Here is a 22,746-nt window from a genome sequence, read left to right as displayed (position 1 = left end):
TGGTAAGCGCCGTCAGCGGAGCTGTCAGTTGGGAATACTGAGGGATAAACTGGCGATAATAGTTCGCGAACCCCAGGAAACGTTGCAGCGCTTTCAATCCCAGCGGTTGTGGCCACTCCCGAATCGCACGGAGTTTATCTGGCTCCATCTGTAACCCCCCGGGTAACAGAATATGCCCCAAAAAGGGTAGCGACCGCTGATGAAAGGCGCACTTACTGAGTTTAGCGAATAGGCGGGCTTGTCGTAACCGCTGCAGTACTGCACGGACGTGGCCCGTATGTTCAGCGGGGTCTTTGGAAAACACCAGGATATCGTCCAGGTATACAATCACCGTGGAGTTCAGCAAATCCTCCAGCACATAGTTGATGAGTCGCTGAAACACCGCTGGGGCATTACATAGGCCGAACGGCCTCACCCGGTACTCGAAATGCCCCTCGTGGGTGTTGAAGGCCGTTTTCCATTCGTCCCCTTGCCGGATTCGAACTAAATTGTAGGCCCCCCGCAAGTCCAACTTGGTAAACATCTGGGCCCCTTGCAGCCTATCAAAGAGCTCGGGAATGAGTGGTAGAGGAAAGCGATCCTTCACGGTGATGGCATTTAACCCTCGATAGTCAATACAGGGCCTCAAGGATCCATCCTTCTTGGTGACAAAAAAGAATCCCGCCCCGGCAGGGGACGTAGAGGGCCGGATGAACCCTTTCCGCAGGTTCTCCCGGATATATTCCTGCATTACCTTGGACTCCCCCCGGGACAGGGTATACAGTCGGCCCCGGGGTGGCATGGTATCCGTCATCAAATTAATGGCACAGTCGAACGACCGGTGAGGAGGTAGCACCTCCGCTTCCTTAGGACTGAACACATCTGCAAAGTCTCTATAATCCATGGGCAGGGAGCCCAGCTCTACCCGTCCCCCACCGGGCACAATAGTTAATGCAGGGCAGCTGCCGGTCCGGCCCTTACAACAGTTCTCCTGACAGGAACTACCCCAAGCCTGGATACTTCCTCCGGTCCAGTCAATAACAGGACTGTGACACCGTAGCCATGGCAATCCTAGGACCACGGGGTGAATAGTCCGGGATAGTACCAGGAATTGAACTTCCTCCCGGTGATCCTCCCCCACCTGCAATCCCAAAGAGGGGGTGATCTCCGTGACCGGCTGTGGCAGAGTAGTTCCCTGGATGGAGGTTATCCTCAGCTCGGGCCTCCGCGGAAGCGTAGGCCAGCCCATTTGTTGCAACAGTTCGAGCCCGATGAAGTTACCCCCGGACCCCGAGTCCACCAGAGCCCGGGTCTGGATCGTGGTCTCGTGCCATCGTAATATTACCGGCAGTGTTATGAGGGAGTCCGGTAGGGGAGCGGAGTGCCCCAAGACCCCTCCCCTCAGGGTGCCTTGGGGAAGGCGTTTCCCGCCCGGGCGGGACAGGTCCGGATGAAATGTCCAGCCTCGCCACAATAGAAGCACAATCCGTTCGACAAACGTTTCTGCCTGTCGGCGGGAGCCAGCCGTTGACGGCCCATTACCATTGGCTCCTCCCCATTCTCCCTGGAGTCCCGGTTCCCACGGCGAGGGGACGGCCCTTTGCTCCTCCGGAAGGTCCCCCGGGCCCACTTCTGCTGCTCCGCCCGGGCTCTAGCTCGCTCCTGGAACCGGGTATCTACTCGTATGCAGAGCGAAATCAGAGCATCTAATTGTCCTGGGACCTCTCGTCCCGTCAATTCGTCCTTGATTCGTTCTTGTAATCCTTCCATAAAGATGGCCATCAAGGACTCCGGATTCCAGCGCAGCTCCGTGGCTAAGGTCCGAAAACGAATAGCATATTCGGCCACCGTCCCTTCACCCTGATGGATCCGCAGTAGTTCCGACGCCACGGACGAGGGTCTGCCAGGAAGGTCGAACACCATCCGGAACCGGTGCTGAAATTCACTGTAGTCATCCAAGATGGGGTCCTGTTGTTCGTTTAGTGGGGCCACCCAGGCCTGGGCTTTCCCTTCACAGAGGCCCATAATGTAGCCCACTTTACTCTGGTCCGAAGCAAATGCCTCCGGTTGCATCCGGAAGGCTAGGTTGCACTGGTTGAGGAACCCCCGACAACCTCCGGGGGTCCCATCGTATCGTGCCGGCTCAGGGAACCGAGGTCCCGTGCGGAACCCTCCCAAACGGGGAGCCGCTGCGGCCTGGTTCTGTACCTGAAGCGTTGAAAGTTGAGAACACACGTTCTGGAGCGCCCCGGACAGGGCGTTCAGCTGCTCCTGCTGCTGCTGAAGTACCTTGGCCAGGTCCCGTAGATCAGGTTGCGTCGGCGAGCTCATGGCTTCCGGTTCCTGTCCTGTCTCTAGAGGTGAGCCCTTAGGTACCCTAAGGCCTCGCAAGGCCCAGAGGGCAGCCGAGCACCCCGAATCTTCACCCGCGGCGACCGCCGTTCACCGAGGGTTGAGCCCTCAGCTGCAGGCGGCCAGCAGGACTGCTGGAACCACGGGGTGACGGCTGACCTGGCTGGTAGTTAGAACGCAGTCTATAGGGGAGGACTAGCAGGGCCGGCTAGCCAAAAAGGCACAATCTCTGAAGGAGAAGTTAGCAGGACGGCTAACCAAAGTCCAGTCTCTGTAGGAAGGCTAGCAGGACGGCTAGCAAGAAGGCACAGTCTCCACAGGAGGGCTAGCAGGACGGCTAGCAAGAAGGCACCGTCTCCGCAGGAGGACTAGCAGGACGGCTAGCAAGAAGGCACAGTCTCCGCAGGAGGGCTAGCAGGACGGCTAGCAAGAAGACAGTCTCTGAAGAAGGCTAGCAGGACGGCTAGCCAGAAGGCACAGTCTCCGCAGGAGGGCTAGCAGGACGGCTAGCAAGAAGGCACAGTCTCCGCAGGAGGGCTAGCAGGACGGCTAGCCAGAAGGCACAGTCTCCGCAGGAGGGCTAGCAGGACGGCTAGCAAGAAGGCACAGTCTCCGCAGGAGGGCTAGCAGGACGGCTAGCCAGAAGGCACAGTCTCCGCAGGAGGGCTAGCAGGACGGCTAGCAAGAAGGCACAGTCTCCGCAGGAGGACTAGCAGGATGGCTAGCAAGAAGACAGTCTCTGAAGAAGGCTAGCAGGACGGCTAGCCAGAAGGCACAGTCTCCGCAGGAGGGCTAGCAGGACGGCTAGCAAGAAGACAGTCTCTGAGGGATAGCACAGGGAAACCCACTGTGACGGCTTCAGTAACCAACGAACCGGAAGCAGTGAGTCTCCCTGCATCCCGGTTTAAATGTCGCGCCGTTCCGCCTCCTCCCCGGGAGAGGAACCAACCAACCCGACCCCAGGAGACAATGGGCCTCGGGATTGGTCGGCCCACTCTCCAGGCGGGGCCTCAGGACCGGCGCACCAATCCCGGGCGCGATGGGCGGAGCCTGAGCGCTGGTCCGCCCTTGGAGGCGTCGATGCTGGCGCCGCCATCTTGGTTGGCGCGATGCCCCATTCTCCGCGGCCGGCGCTCGCCCGGGCGGTTCGCTGGTCCCTGCGACCGTATCGGCCTTCCCGGGGGTTCCCCTTCGCCACCCCGGGCGTCGCGGGGCTCGCGGATCCGCGTCCCCTCCACCGGAGGCACAGGTAGGACTGGGGAACGGGACAGTATGTACTTGAAAAGAAAGTCAAAAACTGGATGACAGCTGTCAAATATTATAAGCATGCAAGTATGGTCAAAAAAAGGGATGACAGATGTCAACACATTGCATGTACCTGCAGACAAGGTGAAAACAGGGATGACAGCTGTCAACAAATTGTATGTGCATGGCAAGGAAGGTGAAAAAAGGGATAACAGCTGTCAACACATTGTATGTGCTTGAAAAGAATGACAAAAACTGGATGACAGTTGTCAACACATTGCATGTGCCAGTAAGTAAAGTAAAAAAAATGGATGACTTCTGTCAACACACTGCATGTGCCTGCAAGGAATGCCAAACAAAGGGATGACAGCTATTAACACATTGCATATGCATGCAATGAATATTAAAAAAAGGGATGACAGCTGTCAACACATTGCGTGTGCCTGCAAGGATGGTCAAAGAAGGTATGACAGCTGTCAACACATTGCATGTGTCCAAGGTCAAAAAAGGGATGACAGCTCAACACATTGCTTATGCCTTTAGTGAATATAAAGAAAGGGATGACAGCTGTCAACACATTGCATGTGCCCAAGGCGAGAAAAGGGATGACAGCTGTCAACAGATTGCATATCCCTGCAAAAAAAAGTGAAAAAAAGGGATGACAGCTGTCAATTTGCATATGCCTGCAAGGATGATCAAAAAAGCGGTGATATCTGTCAGCATATTGCATATGCCTGCAATGAATGTCAAAAATGGGATGACAGTTGTCAACACATTGCACACATTGCACGTGCCTGCAATGAATGTCTAAAAAGGGATGGCAGCTGTCTACACATTGCATGTGCTTGCAAAGAATGTCAAAAACTGGATGACAGCTGTCAACACACTGCATGTGCCTGCAAGGGATGACAGCTGTCAAATTGCATGTGTCTGCAAGGATGGTCAAAAAAGGAATGACAGTTGTCAAGATTTTGCATGTGGCTGCTAAGAACTTTAAGGAAAGCAATAAGCTGTCAATACATTGCATGTGCCTGACAAAGGCTGGTGTAAATGTTGGCGCCAGACTAATGGTAGGTGCACAAATGCAGGTATTCTATAACATTGCATTGCATCTAAATTCTAGGAACACTCCTGACCGCCCATGCCCCTCCCATGGCCACATCCCCATTGGAGTTCACACTATGAAATCTAGGCACACATGTTATAGAATAGGGCGTAGAGCAGATCTATGCATAACTCGTAATTACTGGCAATTGACATGAATGCTCTGAACAAGTTACCCCAGTCTTTTTGGCAGCCTAATCTAATCTCAGTTTAATTTAGTAACATCTACTATGTTAATATGTTAAACTGAGATTAGATTAGGCTGCCAAAAAGACTGGGGTAACTTGTTCAGAGCATTCATGTCATAACCCTAACATGAACTGGCATGAGACAGCCAGATCTTTGGCATCAGTAGTATTGGTGGCTGTTTGGATTATTACAAACCTTTGTGGGTAAAAAAAAAAAAATTGGGAAGGGGCCTGCGTGATGGATTAATAATTATGTATTAAATTTGGGATTTGTAAATTAGTAGAAGCAAAACACAGCAGAGAGAACAAAGGACCAGTGCAGAGCCAAAGGAGTCTTTTTACAAACGTTAATTAATAAAAATAAGTGGCAAACAACAGGGACTCAATATGGGCCATGTGTGGCCTAGTGGTTAGGGTGGTGGACTTTGGTCCTGGGGGAACTGAGGAACTGAGTTCAATTCCCACTTCAGGCACAGGCAGCTCCTTGTGACTCTGGGCAAGTCACTTAACCCTCCATTGCCCCAGGTACATATAAGTACCTGTATACAATATGTAAGCCACATTGAGCCTGCCATGAGTGGGAAAGCACAGGGTACAAATGTAACAAAAAAAAAAGATGTCTTATTTTGGACCACATACAAGGAAAACACCGCTGGAGGGGGTGCTAAAAATGTGATTGCCTTCTGGTGAATTTAATGTAATGTATATGAGGAGTTAGACATGTTTGGTGACTCATTATATGATAGTTATCTATGAGACAGTCATGAACCTGAAAAGAAGTAGTTTAAAACTTACGTATACATATGGGGCTAGATTCTATACAGGGGCCCTGTTTACTAAGGTGTGTTAGTGTTTTTAGTGTGCCTACACTTAGCACACGTGCTAACCATGTAGGCGCCCTTAGGGATATTGTAGGCACGTACATGGTTAACACGTGTACATGGTTAACATGCGTTAAAAATGTTAACGCGCCTATAACTCTGCTTAGTAAACAGGGCCCAAATCAGTGCTGAAAAAAACCTGCCTAAGCAGTATTCTGTAAGCTGCACCTAAAGTTCTGCACGGTTTGTAGAATAACGCTTAAGTGGAGAAGTTGCATGTAAATATAAGCACTGCCATCTGCACCAATGAAAACGTGGTGCAAATGCCCACACCTAAATTTGCACACGGAGCACCCATATTCTATAATTATGCATATAACTGAAAACCACGCCCCTGATCTGCCCATGACCCTCCCATTTCTGTGCTCCCTTTTAAGGGGCCATGTGTAAACTTTAGGCACAGATCCCACACCTAAATTTACACACATTAGTCACAATTAAATTTAATTAGTGCCAATAATTGTTTGTTAAAAAGCCAATTATTGGCACTAATTGACTCAATATTCTATATTACATTGCATGTGCAGATTGGGGGCACGCCTAAATTTGTGCATACAAGTTTTGGCAACTTTTATAGAATCAGGGGGATGGTGTAAAAGCACTGAAAAGGCATCATACCTGTTAAGGAAACATTAAACAATCTCCCCCAGGCAGAGAAGGGCAATGAAGAAAACCTGTTTTGTTTTTGTTTAAGATAACTGATGAATAATTTTGCTCTAAAGGCAGAGAGGTGATAAAAATTTCCAGGCATTAATCGAGGCATATTCTACAACAATGTGCATCACTTAATTGGTTAAATAGCTAATCAGTGCTGAAAATTAGATATTAACAAACAATTATCAGCACTAATTGGCATTAATTAGAATTTATGCGCACAGCTGTATAAGCGTATTTTGTAACATGATGCTCTTAAATTCTAAGTCATATAGTTGAAAAGGGGGCATGGCCATCGGGGTGGAATAGGCTGGTCATGGGTGTTTTTAAAATCTATTTGAGTTGTTATAGAATACACCCGGTCTAAGCCTAATTTAGGCATTGGAATTTAAACTAAGTTTTACTTGGTGTTACTGCCTGCAACTAAATTTAGTATCGCGGATAGGCACTCAGCATATTCTATAATCTGCGCAGAAATTTAGGCTTATTCTATAAAGTACTTCTAGAGTTAAGCGCAATTCATAGAATATTCCTAGGCGTATTTTTTCCATGAGGAATTTTCAGGTGCCATATATAGAATCTAGTCTAATATGTGCAAAATGTACTTAGAAATTCAGCATAAAAACATAGCAAATGAGAACAGATGAAGACCAGAATGGTGCACCCTGTAAAAGCCAAAATGACGATAAGACCTGAAAACAGAAGTGGTGAAGGCCAGCACTGTAACAGAATCTAAACATGATTGGGAAAAATAGACATAGGCTGATATTCAGAGGGATTTAAGCAACCTGAAGAGGCCCTGGCCCTTTTAAATTGCTTGTTTCCGCCCAACCACCGATATTGAGCGGCACTAAACCGGGCAGTGCCGCTGACTATCGCCTCTAACCAGCCGCCCCCCCAAAAGTGGGCTGGTTAGGGACGGGCCAGGATGTGGGTTGGGGAGGAGCCGGGGCCATTCTGCCAAAAAGAATTGGCAAACACTACACTATGATGCTGTACAAAGTTGCTAGATGCTTATCCTAAATCGGCCACGGCTTTTAATGCTGCAGATGAGGTTTCCGTTAAGTATCAAAGCAAGGGATGTGAAGATTTATGCAATCCAGGCTTTTTGGTTTCTTATTTATTTTTTGATTTCTATAATTGTTCTTTCATGTTGAAATATAGACTGCTTTGTGGAGATCAATGAAACAAATTACTACTTAATTAATTTTGAATTGTGTTTTTTTAGACAGCAGAAAGGAAGAGGGGTGTGAAGGCTTTTACAAGACATTGTAGAGGATGGTAGTGGGACCAGATTTGAGATACAGGATAAAATATATAAGGAGCTAGCATTAAAGTATGAGAATGGATATGCGCATCGACTCAAAGTGAAAGAGAACAAGAGAGGAAAACTGAACAGATTGGATGGGTCAACTGGTCTATATGTGGCATCATGTTCTATGTGATGGTGATACTTTCCATTCAATATCTGTGGTCTCATAATTGTTAGAGGTAATCAATAGAAATAAAACAAAATAAAATAAGATCCAACATTTGCTTATTTCCGATCTGACGAAGAAGGGCAGCCTTCGAAAGCTAATCAAGAAATGTATTAAGTTATGTCCAATAAAAAAGGTATCATCATATTTTCTTTTCCATGTTTTATTTTGTTTTATTTCTATTGATTACCTTGCTACAAATAAATAAATAAATAAAAGTGGACTAACACGGCTACCACACCTCTCTACTCAAGATAATTGTTAGACAATCTCAACAGGGTTTTTTTTATGGATGGGGGCAGAATACCATGAATGATGAAATTTGTCTAAAATAAATTAATCCATCCCATGTAATTTGTAAATTACCTTCTTAATCATCATGTATACTGCTATTGTTTTTCAGAATTTGACTGTTTTGGATATATCTCACAATATTTTGAAATCTGTGAAGTTGGGATCCCAGCCACAGTTGCAGTCTCTGCAGGAGCTTTTATTAGCTGACAATAAAATAATTCATTTAGAAAATGTGGAACTGTATTTTCTGAACAAGACATCGTTAGAGGTACTTGACTTGTCATCAAACCCTCTGAAAAACGTAAGTGTAATTCATCTAAAAACAGTAACTTAAAATAAAGCAGAGATGGCATAAGTGGGAATGCAACATACTCCGCCTCACTGTATGGCAAATCCTAGGAGGCGGTAAATGATATTGTGAAATAAAGACATTTGACATCTTCAGTGAAGGCTTCAAAGATTAATACACAACAAAAATGCAAAAAATCTACTTATAAGGGTCCTGATATGGACCATGTTTCACTGATAGCTGCCTCAGGAAACCCTCAAAATAAGGATAACTTGTATAATATTGTTGTGACATTCTCTTTAACGTAATTTTCGGACAATGCTGTAGACGTTTGTGCTACTACATTTTGATTATTGCAGTGATTTGCTTACTGGTTTGCCAGCTTGTGCTTTAATCTTTGCAAGTAGCTCAGAACTCTGTAGCTCATCTAATTACTCAAAACTATTTCTCCGGTTTTGGCTTCTCTTCATTGCCAGTTGATAAAAAGATTAATTTTAAGATTTTGACTTTAGTTTTTAGGATTTAAAAAAATGAAAAGTACATAAGCCCAGAAAATTAGGGCTTTAAGACCTGCTGATAATTTTTCGCACTGTTAATCTACTTGGCCTCAGATCTTCTACATTTCAAGTAATGAGTCCCACTTTATGGAACTCATTGCCTGTTGACTTATAGAAAATTGATTCCTACTTTACTTTAGAAATCAAACAAAATAAAACATGGAAAAGAAAATAAGATGATACCTTTTTTATTGGACATAACTTAATACATTTCTTGATTAGCTTTCGAAGGTTGCCCTTCTTCGTCAGATCGGAAATAAGCAAATGTGCTAGCTGACAGTGTATATAAGTGAAAACATTCAAGCATTACTATGACAGTCTGACAGGGTGGGAGGATGGGGGTGGTTAGGGGGTACGCATGGGGACATCAAAGCATATCATTGATATTCCAACAGGATGGGTGTGGATAGGTGAGGGGTGGGGTGATCAACAGAGAAATACAGCTTTATGGTTTATAATGGGCTAGGAACCCCAGATCCTTGTTAAGTCCTTTCTGTTGGGTGTTAAAATAATCCTACCCACCCCCATCCTCCCACCTTGTCAGACTGTCATAGTAATGCTTGAATGTTTTCACTTATATACACTGTCAGCTAGCACATTTGCTTATTTCCGATCTGACGAAGAAGGGCAACCTTCGAAAGCTAATCAAGAAATGTATTAAGTTATGTCCAATAAAAAAGGTATCATCTTATTTTCATTTCCATGTTTTATTTTGTTTGATTTCTATTGATAACCTTAAGAGTGGACTAACACGGCTACCACACTCCTCTACTTTACTTTAGAAAGCAGCTTAAGGCTTGTTTATTCCAGAAGGCATTGTTATTTGTGACATGACACAGAGTTCGTTTTGTATGATTTGTGAATTTCTTTTATTTTATATTTTTTATTACATATTAAGTATTTGGTTATTTTGATTATGTACATTACTATTCTAATCTGCTTGGAACTGTGGACTAAGCGGAATATAAATATTTTAAATAAATACATTTAAAGATTGATAAACAATATTAAACTAGATGAAACAACTACAAGAAATAGTCATGTGAACCGGTACTCGACATCCATTAATGATTAGTGTGTGCTAAATGATAAGACATGCATTATATTCCCATTGGCATCTTATCATTTAGCACATGCTAAATCTGTTAATGCACCTTAGTAAAAAGACCCCTTTGTGTGGAAACAGCTTAGGGCAGGCAATACCTCACTACTGTTCATTCTTTATTCTGGTAGAAAGATGCCACCAGAGTGCCAACACACCCTTCACATTTAAAGGGAATAGTCACGTGAACTGGTTCTCGACATGTGCTACCGTTGAGTGGGCCTGAGCCCTAAGTGGGTGGGCCCTGGCCCACCTGTGGCTATGCCACTGCACTGGCCTGAATATCGGCCACTGCCTGGTTGTCTTCAGGTGACCGCATATACCTGGATTTTCAATGCTGGAGCCTAGACACGACCTAGCATTGAATATCCACAGTTAATTCAGCTCACAGCTATAAGTGACTTCAAAACCACTGACTACTGCAAGCTGAATATCTACCCCTGAGTTTTTAGTAAGGAAAGCTTTTAGCCCATTTTATGCACATAGAAAAGATTTCCTACTGAGTTAAGCCAATAAACAGTGTACATTATACATACTATTTCCTAAGGATCAGTCCAATCTGATCAGCTGATCCAAAAACGATTCGCACATAGGCAGGACAATTTCCAAATTACATTTTTATGGATAAATGACTATTTTCACACATAAATTAACTACTGCCCATCCCTCCTATAAGCAAAAGATCATGTATTGATCCACATGTATGCTTCTACCCAAATTGAACAGGAGACATTTCTGGGAGTGAGATTAAAGTGGAGAATGCAGGGCCAGCACAGCAACTAGGCAGACACCTAGGACAGTAACTTCTGGGGGGTGACAAAGAGCAATTTTCTCTTGAAAATCTGGTAAAAATTCTGAGGATTAAACTTTGCAAGTACTGATGTTTTGAAAATGGCCACAATGGCATCTTATTTATTCATATTTACAGTGCTTTTTTTTGTAGAAAAAAAGGTGCCGGTACTCATTATGGGCAGGGTCACCACATATGACTCCACCCCTATTATAGCCACACCCACATTAGTCACATCCCGTATACCAGCCATGGCGCATATAAACAGACATCATTGAAAATATTATACTAGTATAGGAGAAAAAAATAACGTGATTTTTTTTTCATTATAAATAATTTCTGTAAGCTGTTACAGCTCCAGTATACCCAGTGTAAAATAAGACAGCAGATGTAAATTCTCAAATTGCACATATTCCAAACACTAAAATGAAAATAAAATGATTTTTTTCTACCTTTGTTGTCTGGTGACTTTGTTTTTCTAGCCATATTGGTCCCAGTCTCTGATTGTGCTGCTTTCGATCTGTTCTCTTAACTCCGTTTCCAGGGCTTCCTTTCCATATATTTCTTTACTTTCCTCCTTTCTTCTTCATTTCTTGTCCTACATCCATAAGTAAAAGCTGGGTCCTCCTCCGTGGAATTGACTGGAGGAGGTATAACATGGATCCAGCTTTTGCCTATTTTCTCCATCCATGTGCAGTTTTTCTCCTCTCTTCCCTTTCCCTCATCTCCATCCATGTGCATCTTCTTCTTTTTTTTCTTTCCATCCCTCCATCCATGTCCAGCACTTCTCCTCTCTCCTTCCCTCTATCCATGTCCAGCATTTCTCCTCTCTCTTCCCTCCCCTGCATCCATATAAAGCAATAATTCTCTGTCCCCTCTCCTCCATCCAAGTCCAGCATTTCTCCTCTTTCCCCGCCAACTCCTCCATCCATCCATCCATGTCCAGCAATTCTCCTCTATCTCCTGCTCTCCTCTCCATCCATTTCCAGCATTTCTCCTCTCTCCCCTGCCCTCCCCTCTCATCCATGTGCATCTGCTTCCTGTCTTCACTTCCCTCCATCCATGTCTAGCATGTCTCCTCTCTCCCCTGCCCTCCCCTCCCACATCCAGCAATTCTCCTCTATCCCCTGTCCTCTCCTGCCATCCATGTCCAGCGATTCTCCTCTCTCCACTTCCCTCCCCTCTCATCCATGTCCAACAATTCTCCTCTCTCCCCTGCCCTCCCCTTCCATCCATGTCCAGCGAATCCCTTCGCTGACCTCCCCTCCCATCCATATCCAGTATGTCTCCTCTCTCCCCTGCCCTCCCCTCTCATCCATGTGCAGCGATTCTCCTCTGCCCCCTGTCCTCCCCTGTCTTATACCCTGATAAAAATGACCTCACACATCCTTGACAATTTAAGGCCCGATATTCAAATCAATTTAGCAGGCCGCTGACTGGTTAACTTGCTTGGTTGGGGCTATCCGCTAATATTGAGTGCCGCTTAATTGGCTATGTGCTGCGGAATATTGCGGTTAGTGCCAAACACAAAAGGGCCCTTTTACAAAGGTGCAGGAGGGCTAGCCCAATCGGCACTTCCACCGGGGTAGGACATGCGCCTGGCAGTAATTCTGATTTTGATGCGCACTGAATCTCGCGGTAGAAAATAATTTTCTATTTTCTACCACGGGGGCATTCCCGATGCTAACCGGCAGCGCGCCCATATTGGCACTGCTAGGTCAGTGGGTGACGGTAAGGGCTCAGGCCATAAATAGGCACGCACTAGTTTTAATATTAGTGCAGGCTCATGTCCTACCTAGCCCATTAAAAAATAGCTTTTTTCCCTGCCGTGGCAAAAAATAGCCTAACGTGTCTAAAAGTCACACCCACACTACTGCAGGCCACGTTTGTAAAAAGACCCCAAAGCTAGCTATCTTGGGGGTGTTCTTGGGTGGAGTCACACTTGGCCACTGATATTCAGCACTGAAGCAGTCACGGTTAGCATATAAAAGGGACCGGATAAATGTCCTATTTTTATGCGCTCATGGCCTCTTAAGTGATGAATATCAGCTTAAGTGGCTATGTGTTAGCCAGCTTAAAAATAAATGGATATTCAAAGCTGAAGCCCGCACAGGTCCCAGCTTTGAATATTTGGGAATAACACTGTCGGTGGTGAGCACACACTCACTGCCAATGGCTGAATATTTCCCCCCTAAAACTTAACCTCTGTTCTTTAGTTTCAAACAGGTTGTTTTCGTGTCATTGCAAATCTACATGCTCTCCTGTTGGAAAAGGTACCTCTGGGTCCAGAACTGTTAGAGAAGCTCTGTTCAGAATTATCTGGGACAGGAATCCAGACTTTGTTACTACGCAACATCCAGCTTTCAAGTATCTCCAATACAACTTTCTCTGGATTGTCTATGACAAATTTAACCTCTTTAAATCTTGCCAGCAACGGTTTGTCTATAATCAGTAATGGTGCTTTTGCCTCACTTCCACAGTTAGAACACTTAAACTTGGAGAATAATCATATTTTTCATTTGACTGCATTGACATTTTTTGGTTTATCAAATTTGGAAAGTTTGAACTTGAAAAAATCTCTCATAGGAACCAACAGCTCTAAATTTTCCATAATTGATGATCTTTCCTTTCACTGGCTGGGACGCTTAGAGCATCTTATCATGGAGGACAACTGTTTTTCAGAAATTACTCCTAATACTTTTACAGGCCTCTCAAGTCTAAGATATTTGACCCTCTGTAACTGTTCCACAGATTTAAAAACAGTAACTAATAAAACATTTTCATCACTTTTCAACTCTTCTTTAATCTCTCTTAACCTCACAAAATGTGGAATCATTAGATTGCAGGAAGGAGCCTTTTCCTCATTGAGATCCCTACAGGTATTAGATTTGGGACTTAATCAAATTGACCAAGAGCTCAGAGGTTATGAGTTGAAAGGTCTGGACAGTATTGAGATGATTTATTTATCCTTCAACAAACATCTGTCATTAGGAAAGAATTCATTCAGTTTTGTTCCTAGTCTTAGAAAATTGTTCATGAGAAGAACAGCACTTAATATTCCAGACTTCGCACCTTCTCCATTTCATTCCTTACAAAATTTGACAGTCTTGGACCTCAGTAACAATAATCTTGCTAATTTTGGAGAAGATATATTGGATGGTCTTCACAACCTTGAAAATCTGAATTTACAACACAATAACTTGGCTCGACTCTGGAAACGTGTTAACCCTGGTGGTCCTGTTTTGTTTTTAAAACATTCAGTTAGTTTGCAGATACTTCGTTTGGACTCAAATGGCTTGGATGAGATCCCTGTAAATGCATTCAGGGGCTTGTCTAAATTAAAATACCTGGGATTAGGATTAAATAATTTGAATTTTTTTCCATGGTCTGTTTTTGATGATCAAAGATCTCTTGATATACTGAACCTGCATAAAAATCTCATAACATCTGTTGAAAAACCAGTGTTTGAGAGTGTTTTTAAGAGCCTTAAGACACTAGACATGAGTGCTAACCCTTTTGACTGTACCTGTGAAAGCATCTCTTGGTTTATTAATTGGATTAATGTGACTAACACAAGCATAACTGACCTGAGTTCTGAGTATATTTGTAATACACCACCTAAATATCATGGCTCTTTTGTAACACAGTTTGATAACTCAGCCTGCAAAGATATGGCCCCTTTCCGAGTCCTGTTTATAATTAATACCACTGTTATACTTGTTTTCATCTTCATTGTCATGCTGGTCAGATTTCAAGGGTGGAGGATAGCATTTTACTGGAATGTCTCGGTGAATCGAATTCTTGGTTTTAAAGAAATAGACAAAGTGGGAGAGCAGTTTGAATATGATGCCTATATTATTCATGCCAAGAAGGATGAGAATTGGGTGGTGAAACATTTGATTCCTCTAGAAGAATCCAGTGTCAGATTTTGTTTTGAGGAAAGAGATCTAGAAGCAGGCTTACCTAGGCTCGAAGGGATCATTGACAGTATGAAAAGGAGCAGGAAGATCATTTTTGTCATCACACAATATTTCTTAAAGGATCCTTGGTGCCATAGGTAAGTGTGATCGGTCCTTATGTATGTATTAATTTTATTGAATAATATTCTTGTATATAAATGAGGAGTTTAATGAAATTTAAGTGCCAGGTCTGTGGATGCTGAGCATCCCCAGTATTGAGGAAGCTTCTTCATTGCGTCCACAGAGGTGTAATCTCTGCTGTGTTTAGCACCCCCAATCATTTTGAAAAGATGTGACACCTATGAATACAGAGATTTAGGGGCCCTTTTACTAAGGTGCTCCGAAAAATGGCATGCGCTGGTGTAGGCACATGTATTGGACGCGCACAGCACCATATTTTAGCGCGCCTGCAAAAAAGGCCTTTTATTTGGCCGAAAATGGATATGCAGCAAAATTAAAACCAGTGCGCATCCATTTTGGGCCTGAGGCCTTACTGCCACTCATTCACTTAGTGGTAAGGTCTCACACGTTAACCAGGTGGTAATCATCAGCGCACGTACACTATTGATTACCACCCGGCTAGCGCCACTTGGTAGAAAATAGAAATTATTTTCTGCCATGCATTTTGGACACGCGTCAAGATTAGAATTACTGCCCAGGGCACGTGGTAGCCAGACAGTAGTTCAAATTTGACGCACACTATGCGTAGGTGCCTACGCGCCTTAGTAAAAGGGCCCCTTAGGTTGCAGGATACAATATAATATAATACAACAAAATGTCTAGTCTGCTATATACCAACTAAGAATCAATGCAGATTACAATTCAAATAAAGACTAGACCATCGCTAGAGAAATAAAAATACAAAATCATATATAAACAATCCAAGCTATATTAGAACATCAAACAAGCTCAAAAAATAAATCGAAAATCAGTAAGGCTTTAACATCTTATGACATCTCAGGATTCAACTAATCTCAACTCCAAATGAAGGGAATTCCAACATTTCACAGAGCAGTAAACAAAACCAGAACTGTGATAGGACTGATACTTCACTTGCTTTACAGAAGGAAACTGCAGCAAACAATAGTCTTTAGATCTTAGAGAGCGAATTGTTGTTCCCACAGTAAATAACATCACTACGTAGATAATCAAGGACATAACCATAAAATAATTTCAGACTTATTTTTGAAAGAGAAGGGCGCTCATCTTTCGACACAAATCGCAAGATGTGCGTCCTTTTCACAGGGTCGCCCAAATCGGCATAATCGAAAGCCGATTTTGGGCGTCCTCAACTGCTTTCCGTCGCGGGGATGACCAAAGTTCACGGGGGCGTGTCAGAGGCGTAGTGAAGGCGGGACTGGGGCACGCCTAACACATTGGTTTCCTCGACCGATAATGGAAAAAAGAAGGGCGAACCCTGATGAACACTTGGACGACTTTACCTGGTCCTTTTTTTTCTTACGACCAAGCCACAAAAATGTGCCCTAAATGACCAGATGACCACCAGAGGGAATCAGGGATGACCTCCCCTTACTCCCCCAGTGGTCACTAACCCCCTCCCACCCTCAAAAACAATTTAAAAAATATTTTTTCCAGCCTCTATGCCAGGCTCAAATATCATACCCAGCTCCATGACAGCAGTATTCAGGTCCCTGGAGCAGTTTTAGTGGGTGCTGTGCACTTCAGGCAGGTGGACCCAGGCCCACCCCCCACCCCCACCTGTTACACTTGTGGTGGTAAATGTGAGCCCTCCAAAACCCACCACAAACCCACTGTACCCACATGTAGGTGCCCCCCTTCACCCATAAGGGCTATGGTAGTGGTGTACAGTTTTGGGGGGGGGGGGTTGGGGGGCTCAGCACACAAGGTAAGGGAGCTATTCACCTGGGAGCAATTTCTGAAGTCCACTGCAGTGCCCCCTAGGGTGCCTGGTTAGTGTCTTGGCATGTCAGGGGGACCAATGCACTACGAATGCTGGCTCCTCCCACGACCAAAGGGCTTGGATTTGGTTGTTTCTGAGATGGGCGTCCTCGGTTTTGATTGTGGCCGAAAATTGGGGACGGCGATCTCTAAGGTCAACCTAAATTTCGCGCTTTGGGCGTCTCCGACTATTATCGAAACGAAAGATGGATGCCCATCTTGTTTCGATAATACGGGTTTCCCCACCCCTTCGCCGGGATGTCTTGAGAGGACATCCTCAGGAAAACTTGGGCACCCCTTTAGATTATGCCCATCTTTGTGGACAAGAATATAGAGCTTAAATATACATCATGCTTCAATAGAAAGCCAATGAAGAGATCGTAACAAAGGAGTAACATGATCAAACAAATCATTTTGCTGCTGTATTCTGTAAAATCTGCAAATGTTTTAAAGATGTCTGAGAACATCCAGTATAGAGTGAATTGCAATAATCAAGCTGAGACAGCACCAGCGCCCAAATGTTTGACTCATCAGACATTTAATAAGCTGGAGCTGTGTCAACTTGAAAAACACTTTCCTGGTTAATTGTGAAATTTGGCCCTTCAAAGTTAAGTGAGGTTCCAGAGACGGGGGGAGGTATCTCTGTCACACACACACTCTCTCACATACTCTCTCTCACAGTCAATGTCTTTCTCACTCTCACACTATGTCTCACACTGTATCACATTCACTCTCTATGTGTCACACAGTCACTCACGCACTCTCTTGGTCTCATACACTCAGTCTCACAGAGAATCTGTGTCACACACACACACACTCTCTCTCTGTCACACACACTGTATCTGTGTGAAACACACTCTCTCTCACACTGTGTCTCACATACGCACTTGCACACACTCATTCTCACACACACACTCTCTCACAGACACACTTGCACCCAGACTCTCTCTCTCTCTCTCTCTCACACACACACACTCGCACATTCACTCTCTCTCTCTCACACACAGCCACTCTCACATACACTCTGTCAAACATACACACTCCGAGGAAAACCTTGCTAGCGCCCGTTTCATTTGTGTCAGAAACGGGCCTTTTTTACTAGTTAACAAATAAAACGAAAACAGAAAATAAGTTGATACGTTCTTATTGGACTAACTAGCTACATTTTTTTACTAGTTTTTGGAGGCTAAAAGCTCCTTCTTTAATTTAGGATAAGTATACTATTACAGCAGTATACTGTCCTGACCTGGAGAATTAGGTTTTGGATTCCGAAAGCTAGTCACCAAGGATTAAATTCTATAAATGGTGCCAAAAAAATCGCTTAGCGCTGTTCTATAAATGGCGTTCAAAGTTAGGTACATTTATAGAATAGCACTTACAGCCGGGAACTGCAACTACTTATAAGCATGAATATTTACATCAGCTCAACCCTGTTGTAAATCCACATACCTAAATTAGGCACAGATTCTCTAACAAAGTGGATACATTGTGGGAATGCCACAGTCTGCTTGTGACCCTCCTGTGGCTGTGCTGTCTTTTTGGAGCTGCTTGTAGATAAATGCATGGAAATACAGTGTTACCAATTAGCACCAATGGCCCAATTATCAGCGCTAATTGGCTTGTTATTCAATTAAATTGCATACACAAATTGGGCACACACACACAACTTTTAGCAACTTTTATAGAATTTGGGGACAAATGTATTTAGTTCTATATAAAGGTGTCACTTTATTTTTTTTGTTTTTTTCTTTTATTTATATTTATTAACTTTTAAACTGGACTAACATGGCTACTGCATTACCTCATCTTAAATTAACAATAAAATTATTTTTTCTACCTTTGCTGCCTGGCCATTTAATTTTTTTTAATTGAGTTGGTCCCAGTCTCTGTTCACTGCTTTCCTGTCTTCTTCACCTTTTCCACTACAACTAATGCCAACACTGATCTGTTTCGTTCAGCTTTCTTTCATTTTTTTTCTACCTAAGCATTCAGATTTCATCATATTATCCCATCTTCAATTTCTCTCTCTATACTGTCTATCTACAGCTTTTCATCTCTTTCCCTTACTATACTCCTCTCATTCTCCTTTCCCAGTTTTTCACTATCTCTTTCCTCTCTACCCCTGTCATCCAGCATCCCCTCTCTTGTCTTTCTCTCCCCTCTGCCAGCTAGCATCCCCTCTTGTCTCTCTCTCTCCACCATCCAGTTTCTCCTCTCTTTTTCCAGGGCCACCGAGAGGGGGGGCAGGGGGGACAAAATTTCCCAGGCCCGGGCCTCCAAGGGGGGCCCGGCGCCAGGGTCTCTCCTCCTGCTCCCAGGCCGCCGGTGGCCTGAGAGCAGGAGAGGGAGGTGACAGTGGTAAGAATTGGGACGGCAGCAGGGGCCCCCGGGGGCGGCCTTGCCCTGGGCCCAGCTCAGTCTCTCGGCGGCCCTGTCTTTCTCAGTTTCTCTTACCCCGTCATTCAGCATAGGCCTCTGTCCATCTCTCTGTCTCCCCCTTCCACCCACCATGCAGTATTGCCTCTGTCTCTCTCACCTCCTGTTTCTCTGTGCATCCAATCTCCTCTGTCTCTCCCCTCACCCCATTCCCTTGTCATCCAACATTGCCTCTGCGACTCTCCGCACACCCCATCCCCCCTGTCATTCAGCATTGCCTGTCTCTCCCTCCCCCCCCCCCCCCCCCCCCCCCCCCTTGGCATACAACTCTCTCGCTCTCTTTGGCTCCCTACACTATTCAGCATTACCTTTGCCTATCTCTCTTCCCCTTGACCAGCATTGCCCCTCTCTATCATTCTCTTACTCCCCTCTCTGCTGTCTCTCATTCTCTCTAGCCAATAGTCTCTTTCTCTACCCCTTCATCCAGTATTTCCTCATCTTTCTCTTCACACACTCTCTCTCTCTCTCTCTCCCACTCTCTCCCATCCAGTCTTGCCTCATTTCTCTCTCCCTCCCCACCCTTCCATTACCAGCCTGCAGCACAGTTTCAGTCCATCCTTCTCATTGCACCTCTGCCACTGAGCTCATGCTAATAAACAACCATAGAAGAATGTGGGACCACCTGATCTCTGCAGTGCTGCTAGTGCTTCCTGTGGTGGTCCCGCCTCCTCTGATGTAGACCTCCGGGACCGGCACAGAAAGCACTAGCGACATTGCAGAGAACTAGGTCTCGTGCTCGTCTATGGTTGTTTATTAGAGCAGGCCTGGCGGCGGAGGTGCAACGGGAGGAAGCTAAACTGTGCTGTAGGGCAGGGGTGGATGGGAGGTGAGAAGCAGTGGCTCATTCTGGGGAGGTTTTAACTTCCCCAAGCTTCTTATACAGGGCACCTATATGCCAACAGCATCTAACACATGAATAATTGTGGAAAATCTCTTATACACACATATTCAGGGCTTTTTTTGAGGGGATACTTGGGGGTACTGAGTACCGGCACCTTTTCCATTGTGTGTTGAAATTGGCCCATGGTCCCCAAGTTTTAATGAAAGAGCTCAGGCTCTATACACCAATTCTGCCTTGTCATAGATTCTGTGACTGGTTGCAGGGGTCCTGGCTATTGTGGGGATGAGTCCCTCAGTGATCACCTCATCCCTGAAGGGTGGCCTGACATTTGAGTACTGGCACCTTTTTTGCTAGAAGAAACACACTGCACATATTTATAATAAACTGTAGACTATACCAGTCAAAACTTACAAGAATTTGTATAAATTTTATAAAGGGGGATATCGGAGGCTCAAAAGCATTAAAAACTAATATAATTGTGATGTCAGCATTAAGCCAAAATGATTATCACCACTGACTCCTAGCAGTTTTTTTTCTTTTTTTTTTTCTTCATGAGTCCAAGTGCCATACGAATGTTAATTATACATCTTCATCATACTGTACATCAATACAAGAGTCCAAAGTCACTTAACTTTAGTTTGAAATTCTTCCCACTTCTCTCCACCATGGGATTTATCAAATGTCTTCCTCTTTTCTAAAACTACTCTAGTTTAGCCGATGGTGTCACGCCTGTATTGGGCTTCTTCAGGGAGCATCAGAATGCAAAAAAAAAAAAAACCAACCCCAAAAAGAATGTAACTCCATTCCTTTAATTTACCAAATAAAATCTCAGGGGTGGACTGAGTGTTCTGGGCCCCATGGGCCCCTAACCACCTATCAAAAGTGATTAAATTAGATTGAAGCTAGGGGGGAGTGAGCCCCCTACTGCTATGAGCCCTCCGGCACTGCCCTGTTGTTCCAATGGTCAGTCTGCCCCTGTAAAATCTTCCTCCTGTACTTACTTTCAAGCAGGAAGTATTTATCATGGCAGATAGCAAAGCAAACTAATGCTAGCTCATGCGACCCCATGCTCCACTTTTTTAAAATGAGCCTACACAACTCAAAGAAATGCCTGTCATTCATTCTCTGAATTGGGATTATATATCATATGTTAATAAACCTTTAGAGTAGAAAGTACATTTTGGTGGTCCTTTTACTAAGGTGTTCGCTAAATGCTAAGACGTCCATTATATTCCAATGGGCGTCTTATCATTTCGCATGCACTAATCATTAGCGCATGCTAAGTCCATTAGCGCACCTTAGTAAAGGGATTTTTTGATTTGTTGTATGCCATCAGCACATGTTTATCAAGTCACTTAACCCTCCATTGCCCCAGGTACAAAAATAAGTACCTTTATATAATATGTAAGCCACTTTGATTGTACCCTCCTTTGTGACAATTAAAGCAAAAATATTACCTTTAAAAAGGTTTTCTTTTGTTGCCACTTGGAGTGGTATATTTGGGTGGTATAAAAATGACTAAGTTTATCAAGCAGAGACATATATGTTACTTTATAGAATAGAATTTACTGATGATCTAATATATGTAATCTTTTTGCAAGAAGCCATTCATGAGTGGCTTTGCTAATTATTACTTGTGTTCTTTGCTTAAGGTTCAAAGTGCACCATGCTGTACAGCAGGCTATCGAGCAAAGTCAGGATTCCATTATACTTATCTTCCTGGAGGATATTCCAGATTATAAACTGAATCAGACCTGCTTGCGCAGAGGCATGGTTAAATCACACTGCATTTTGTCTTGGCCTGCTCAGCAAGAACGAGTGACTGCATTCCGTCAGAAATTAAAAGTTGCATTGGGCTCAAGCAACAAAGTAAATTGACGTTTCAAAATAGAAAGGTGGTATTTTCTCCATATTGTTGCTTTGTGTTGCTGGGATGAGCTGAAAGAAGAAACATATTTCTAAAATTCAGTGCCACTCATGCTTTCAAGGCTGACATTAGGGGTGGCAAGCTAGACAGTTTCCTTGGGCCCCAGTGCAAGAAGGAGCTCCAGGAGCAAAGTGTTCTATCAGCCTGTAATGTATTGTACATCCTGCTGTTCCAGAGATCCCAAGCCCAGCCTTTGCACTTCTTCCTCTTGGAAAATTGATCGTTTCCCTTATCTCCAGCTCCTGCAGCTGGCACCCAGCAGGAGCAGAGTGATACATTGCCTCTACCTGTCTACCTATTGTCAGCCTCTTCCTTGTGCAAGACCAGTTTGTTATATGAACTTTGCAGAGCCTTAATGTCTCATAGGATAGGAACTACTGTGTAGTAGATGACATTGTCACTGAAATGCTTTGATGTCTCACTTATATATACTGTCATCTACCAAGATTTGCTTATTTCCGATCTGAGGAAGAAAGGCAACCTTCAAAAGCTAATCAAGAAATGCACTAAATTATGTCCAATAAAAAAGGTATCATATTTTCTTTTTCATGTTTTATTTTGTTTTATTTCTATTGATTACCTTTAAAAGTGGACTAACATGGCTATCACACCTGTTAATAGTTAAATTGCCCTGCAAGAAGTGAACAAGATCGTATAAATACAGTGGTACAGTACCATGAATAGTCTTAAAACACAAATGTGAATAATTTAAACCTGGCCCTAGCTTAAACTGGTAGTCAATGAAAATTA

The 22,746-nt window shown here is 44.1% G+C and overlaps 1 protein-coding gene across 4 annotated transcripts in view; it reads left to right on the top strand.

The window, feature by feature from the left end:
- Positions 1 to 22,464, top strand: part of TLR3 (toll like receptor 3) — a 58,423-nt gene extending 35,959 nt beyond the window's left edge. For all 4 annotated transcript variants that reach the window (XM_030191486.1, XM_030191483.1, XM_030191484.1 and 1 more), the window contains exons 3-5: positions 8,285 to 8,476; positions 13,130 to 14,970; positions 21,722 to 22,464. In XM_030191486.1, the coding sequence (XP_030047346.1) occupies positions 8,285 to 8,476; positions 13,130 to 14,970; positions 21,722 to 21,947 (2,259 nt within the window). In that variant the 3' untranslated portion in view covers positions 21,948 to 22,464. The remainder of the gene's footprint in view (positions 1 to 8,284; positions 8,477 to 13,129; positions 14,971 to 21,721) is intronic.
- Positions 22,465 to 22,746: the final 282 nt, after the last annotated feature.

This window comes from Microcaecilia unicolor, chromosome 2 (genome assembly GCF_901765095.1).
Source record: "Microcaecilia unicolor chromosome 2, aMicUni1.1, whole genome shotgun sequence".
Taxonomy (NCBI): Eukaryota; Metazoa; Chordata; class Amphibia; order Gymnophiona; family Siphonopidae; genus Microcaecilia; species Microcaecilia unicolor.
This window is presented reverse-complemented; position numbering and strand designations above follow the sequence as displayed.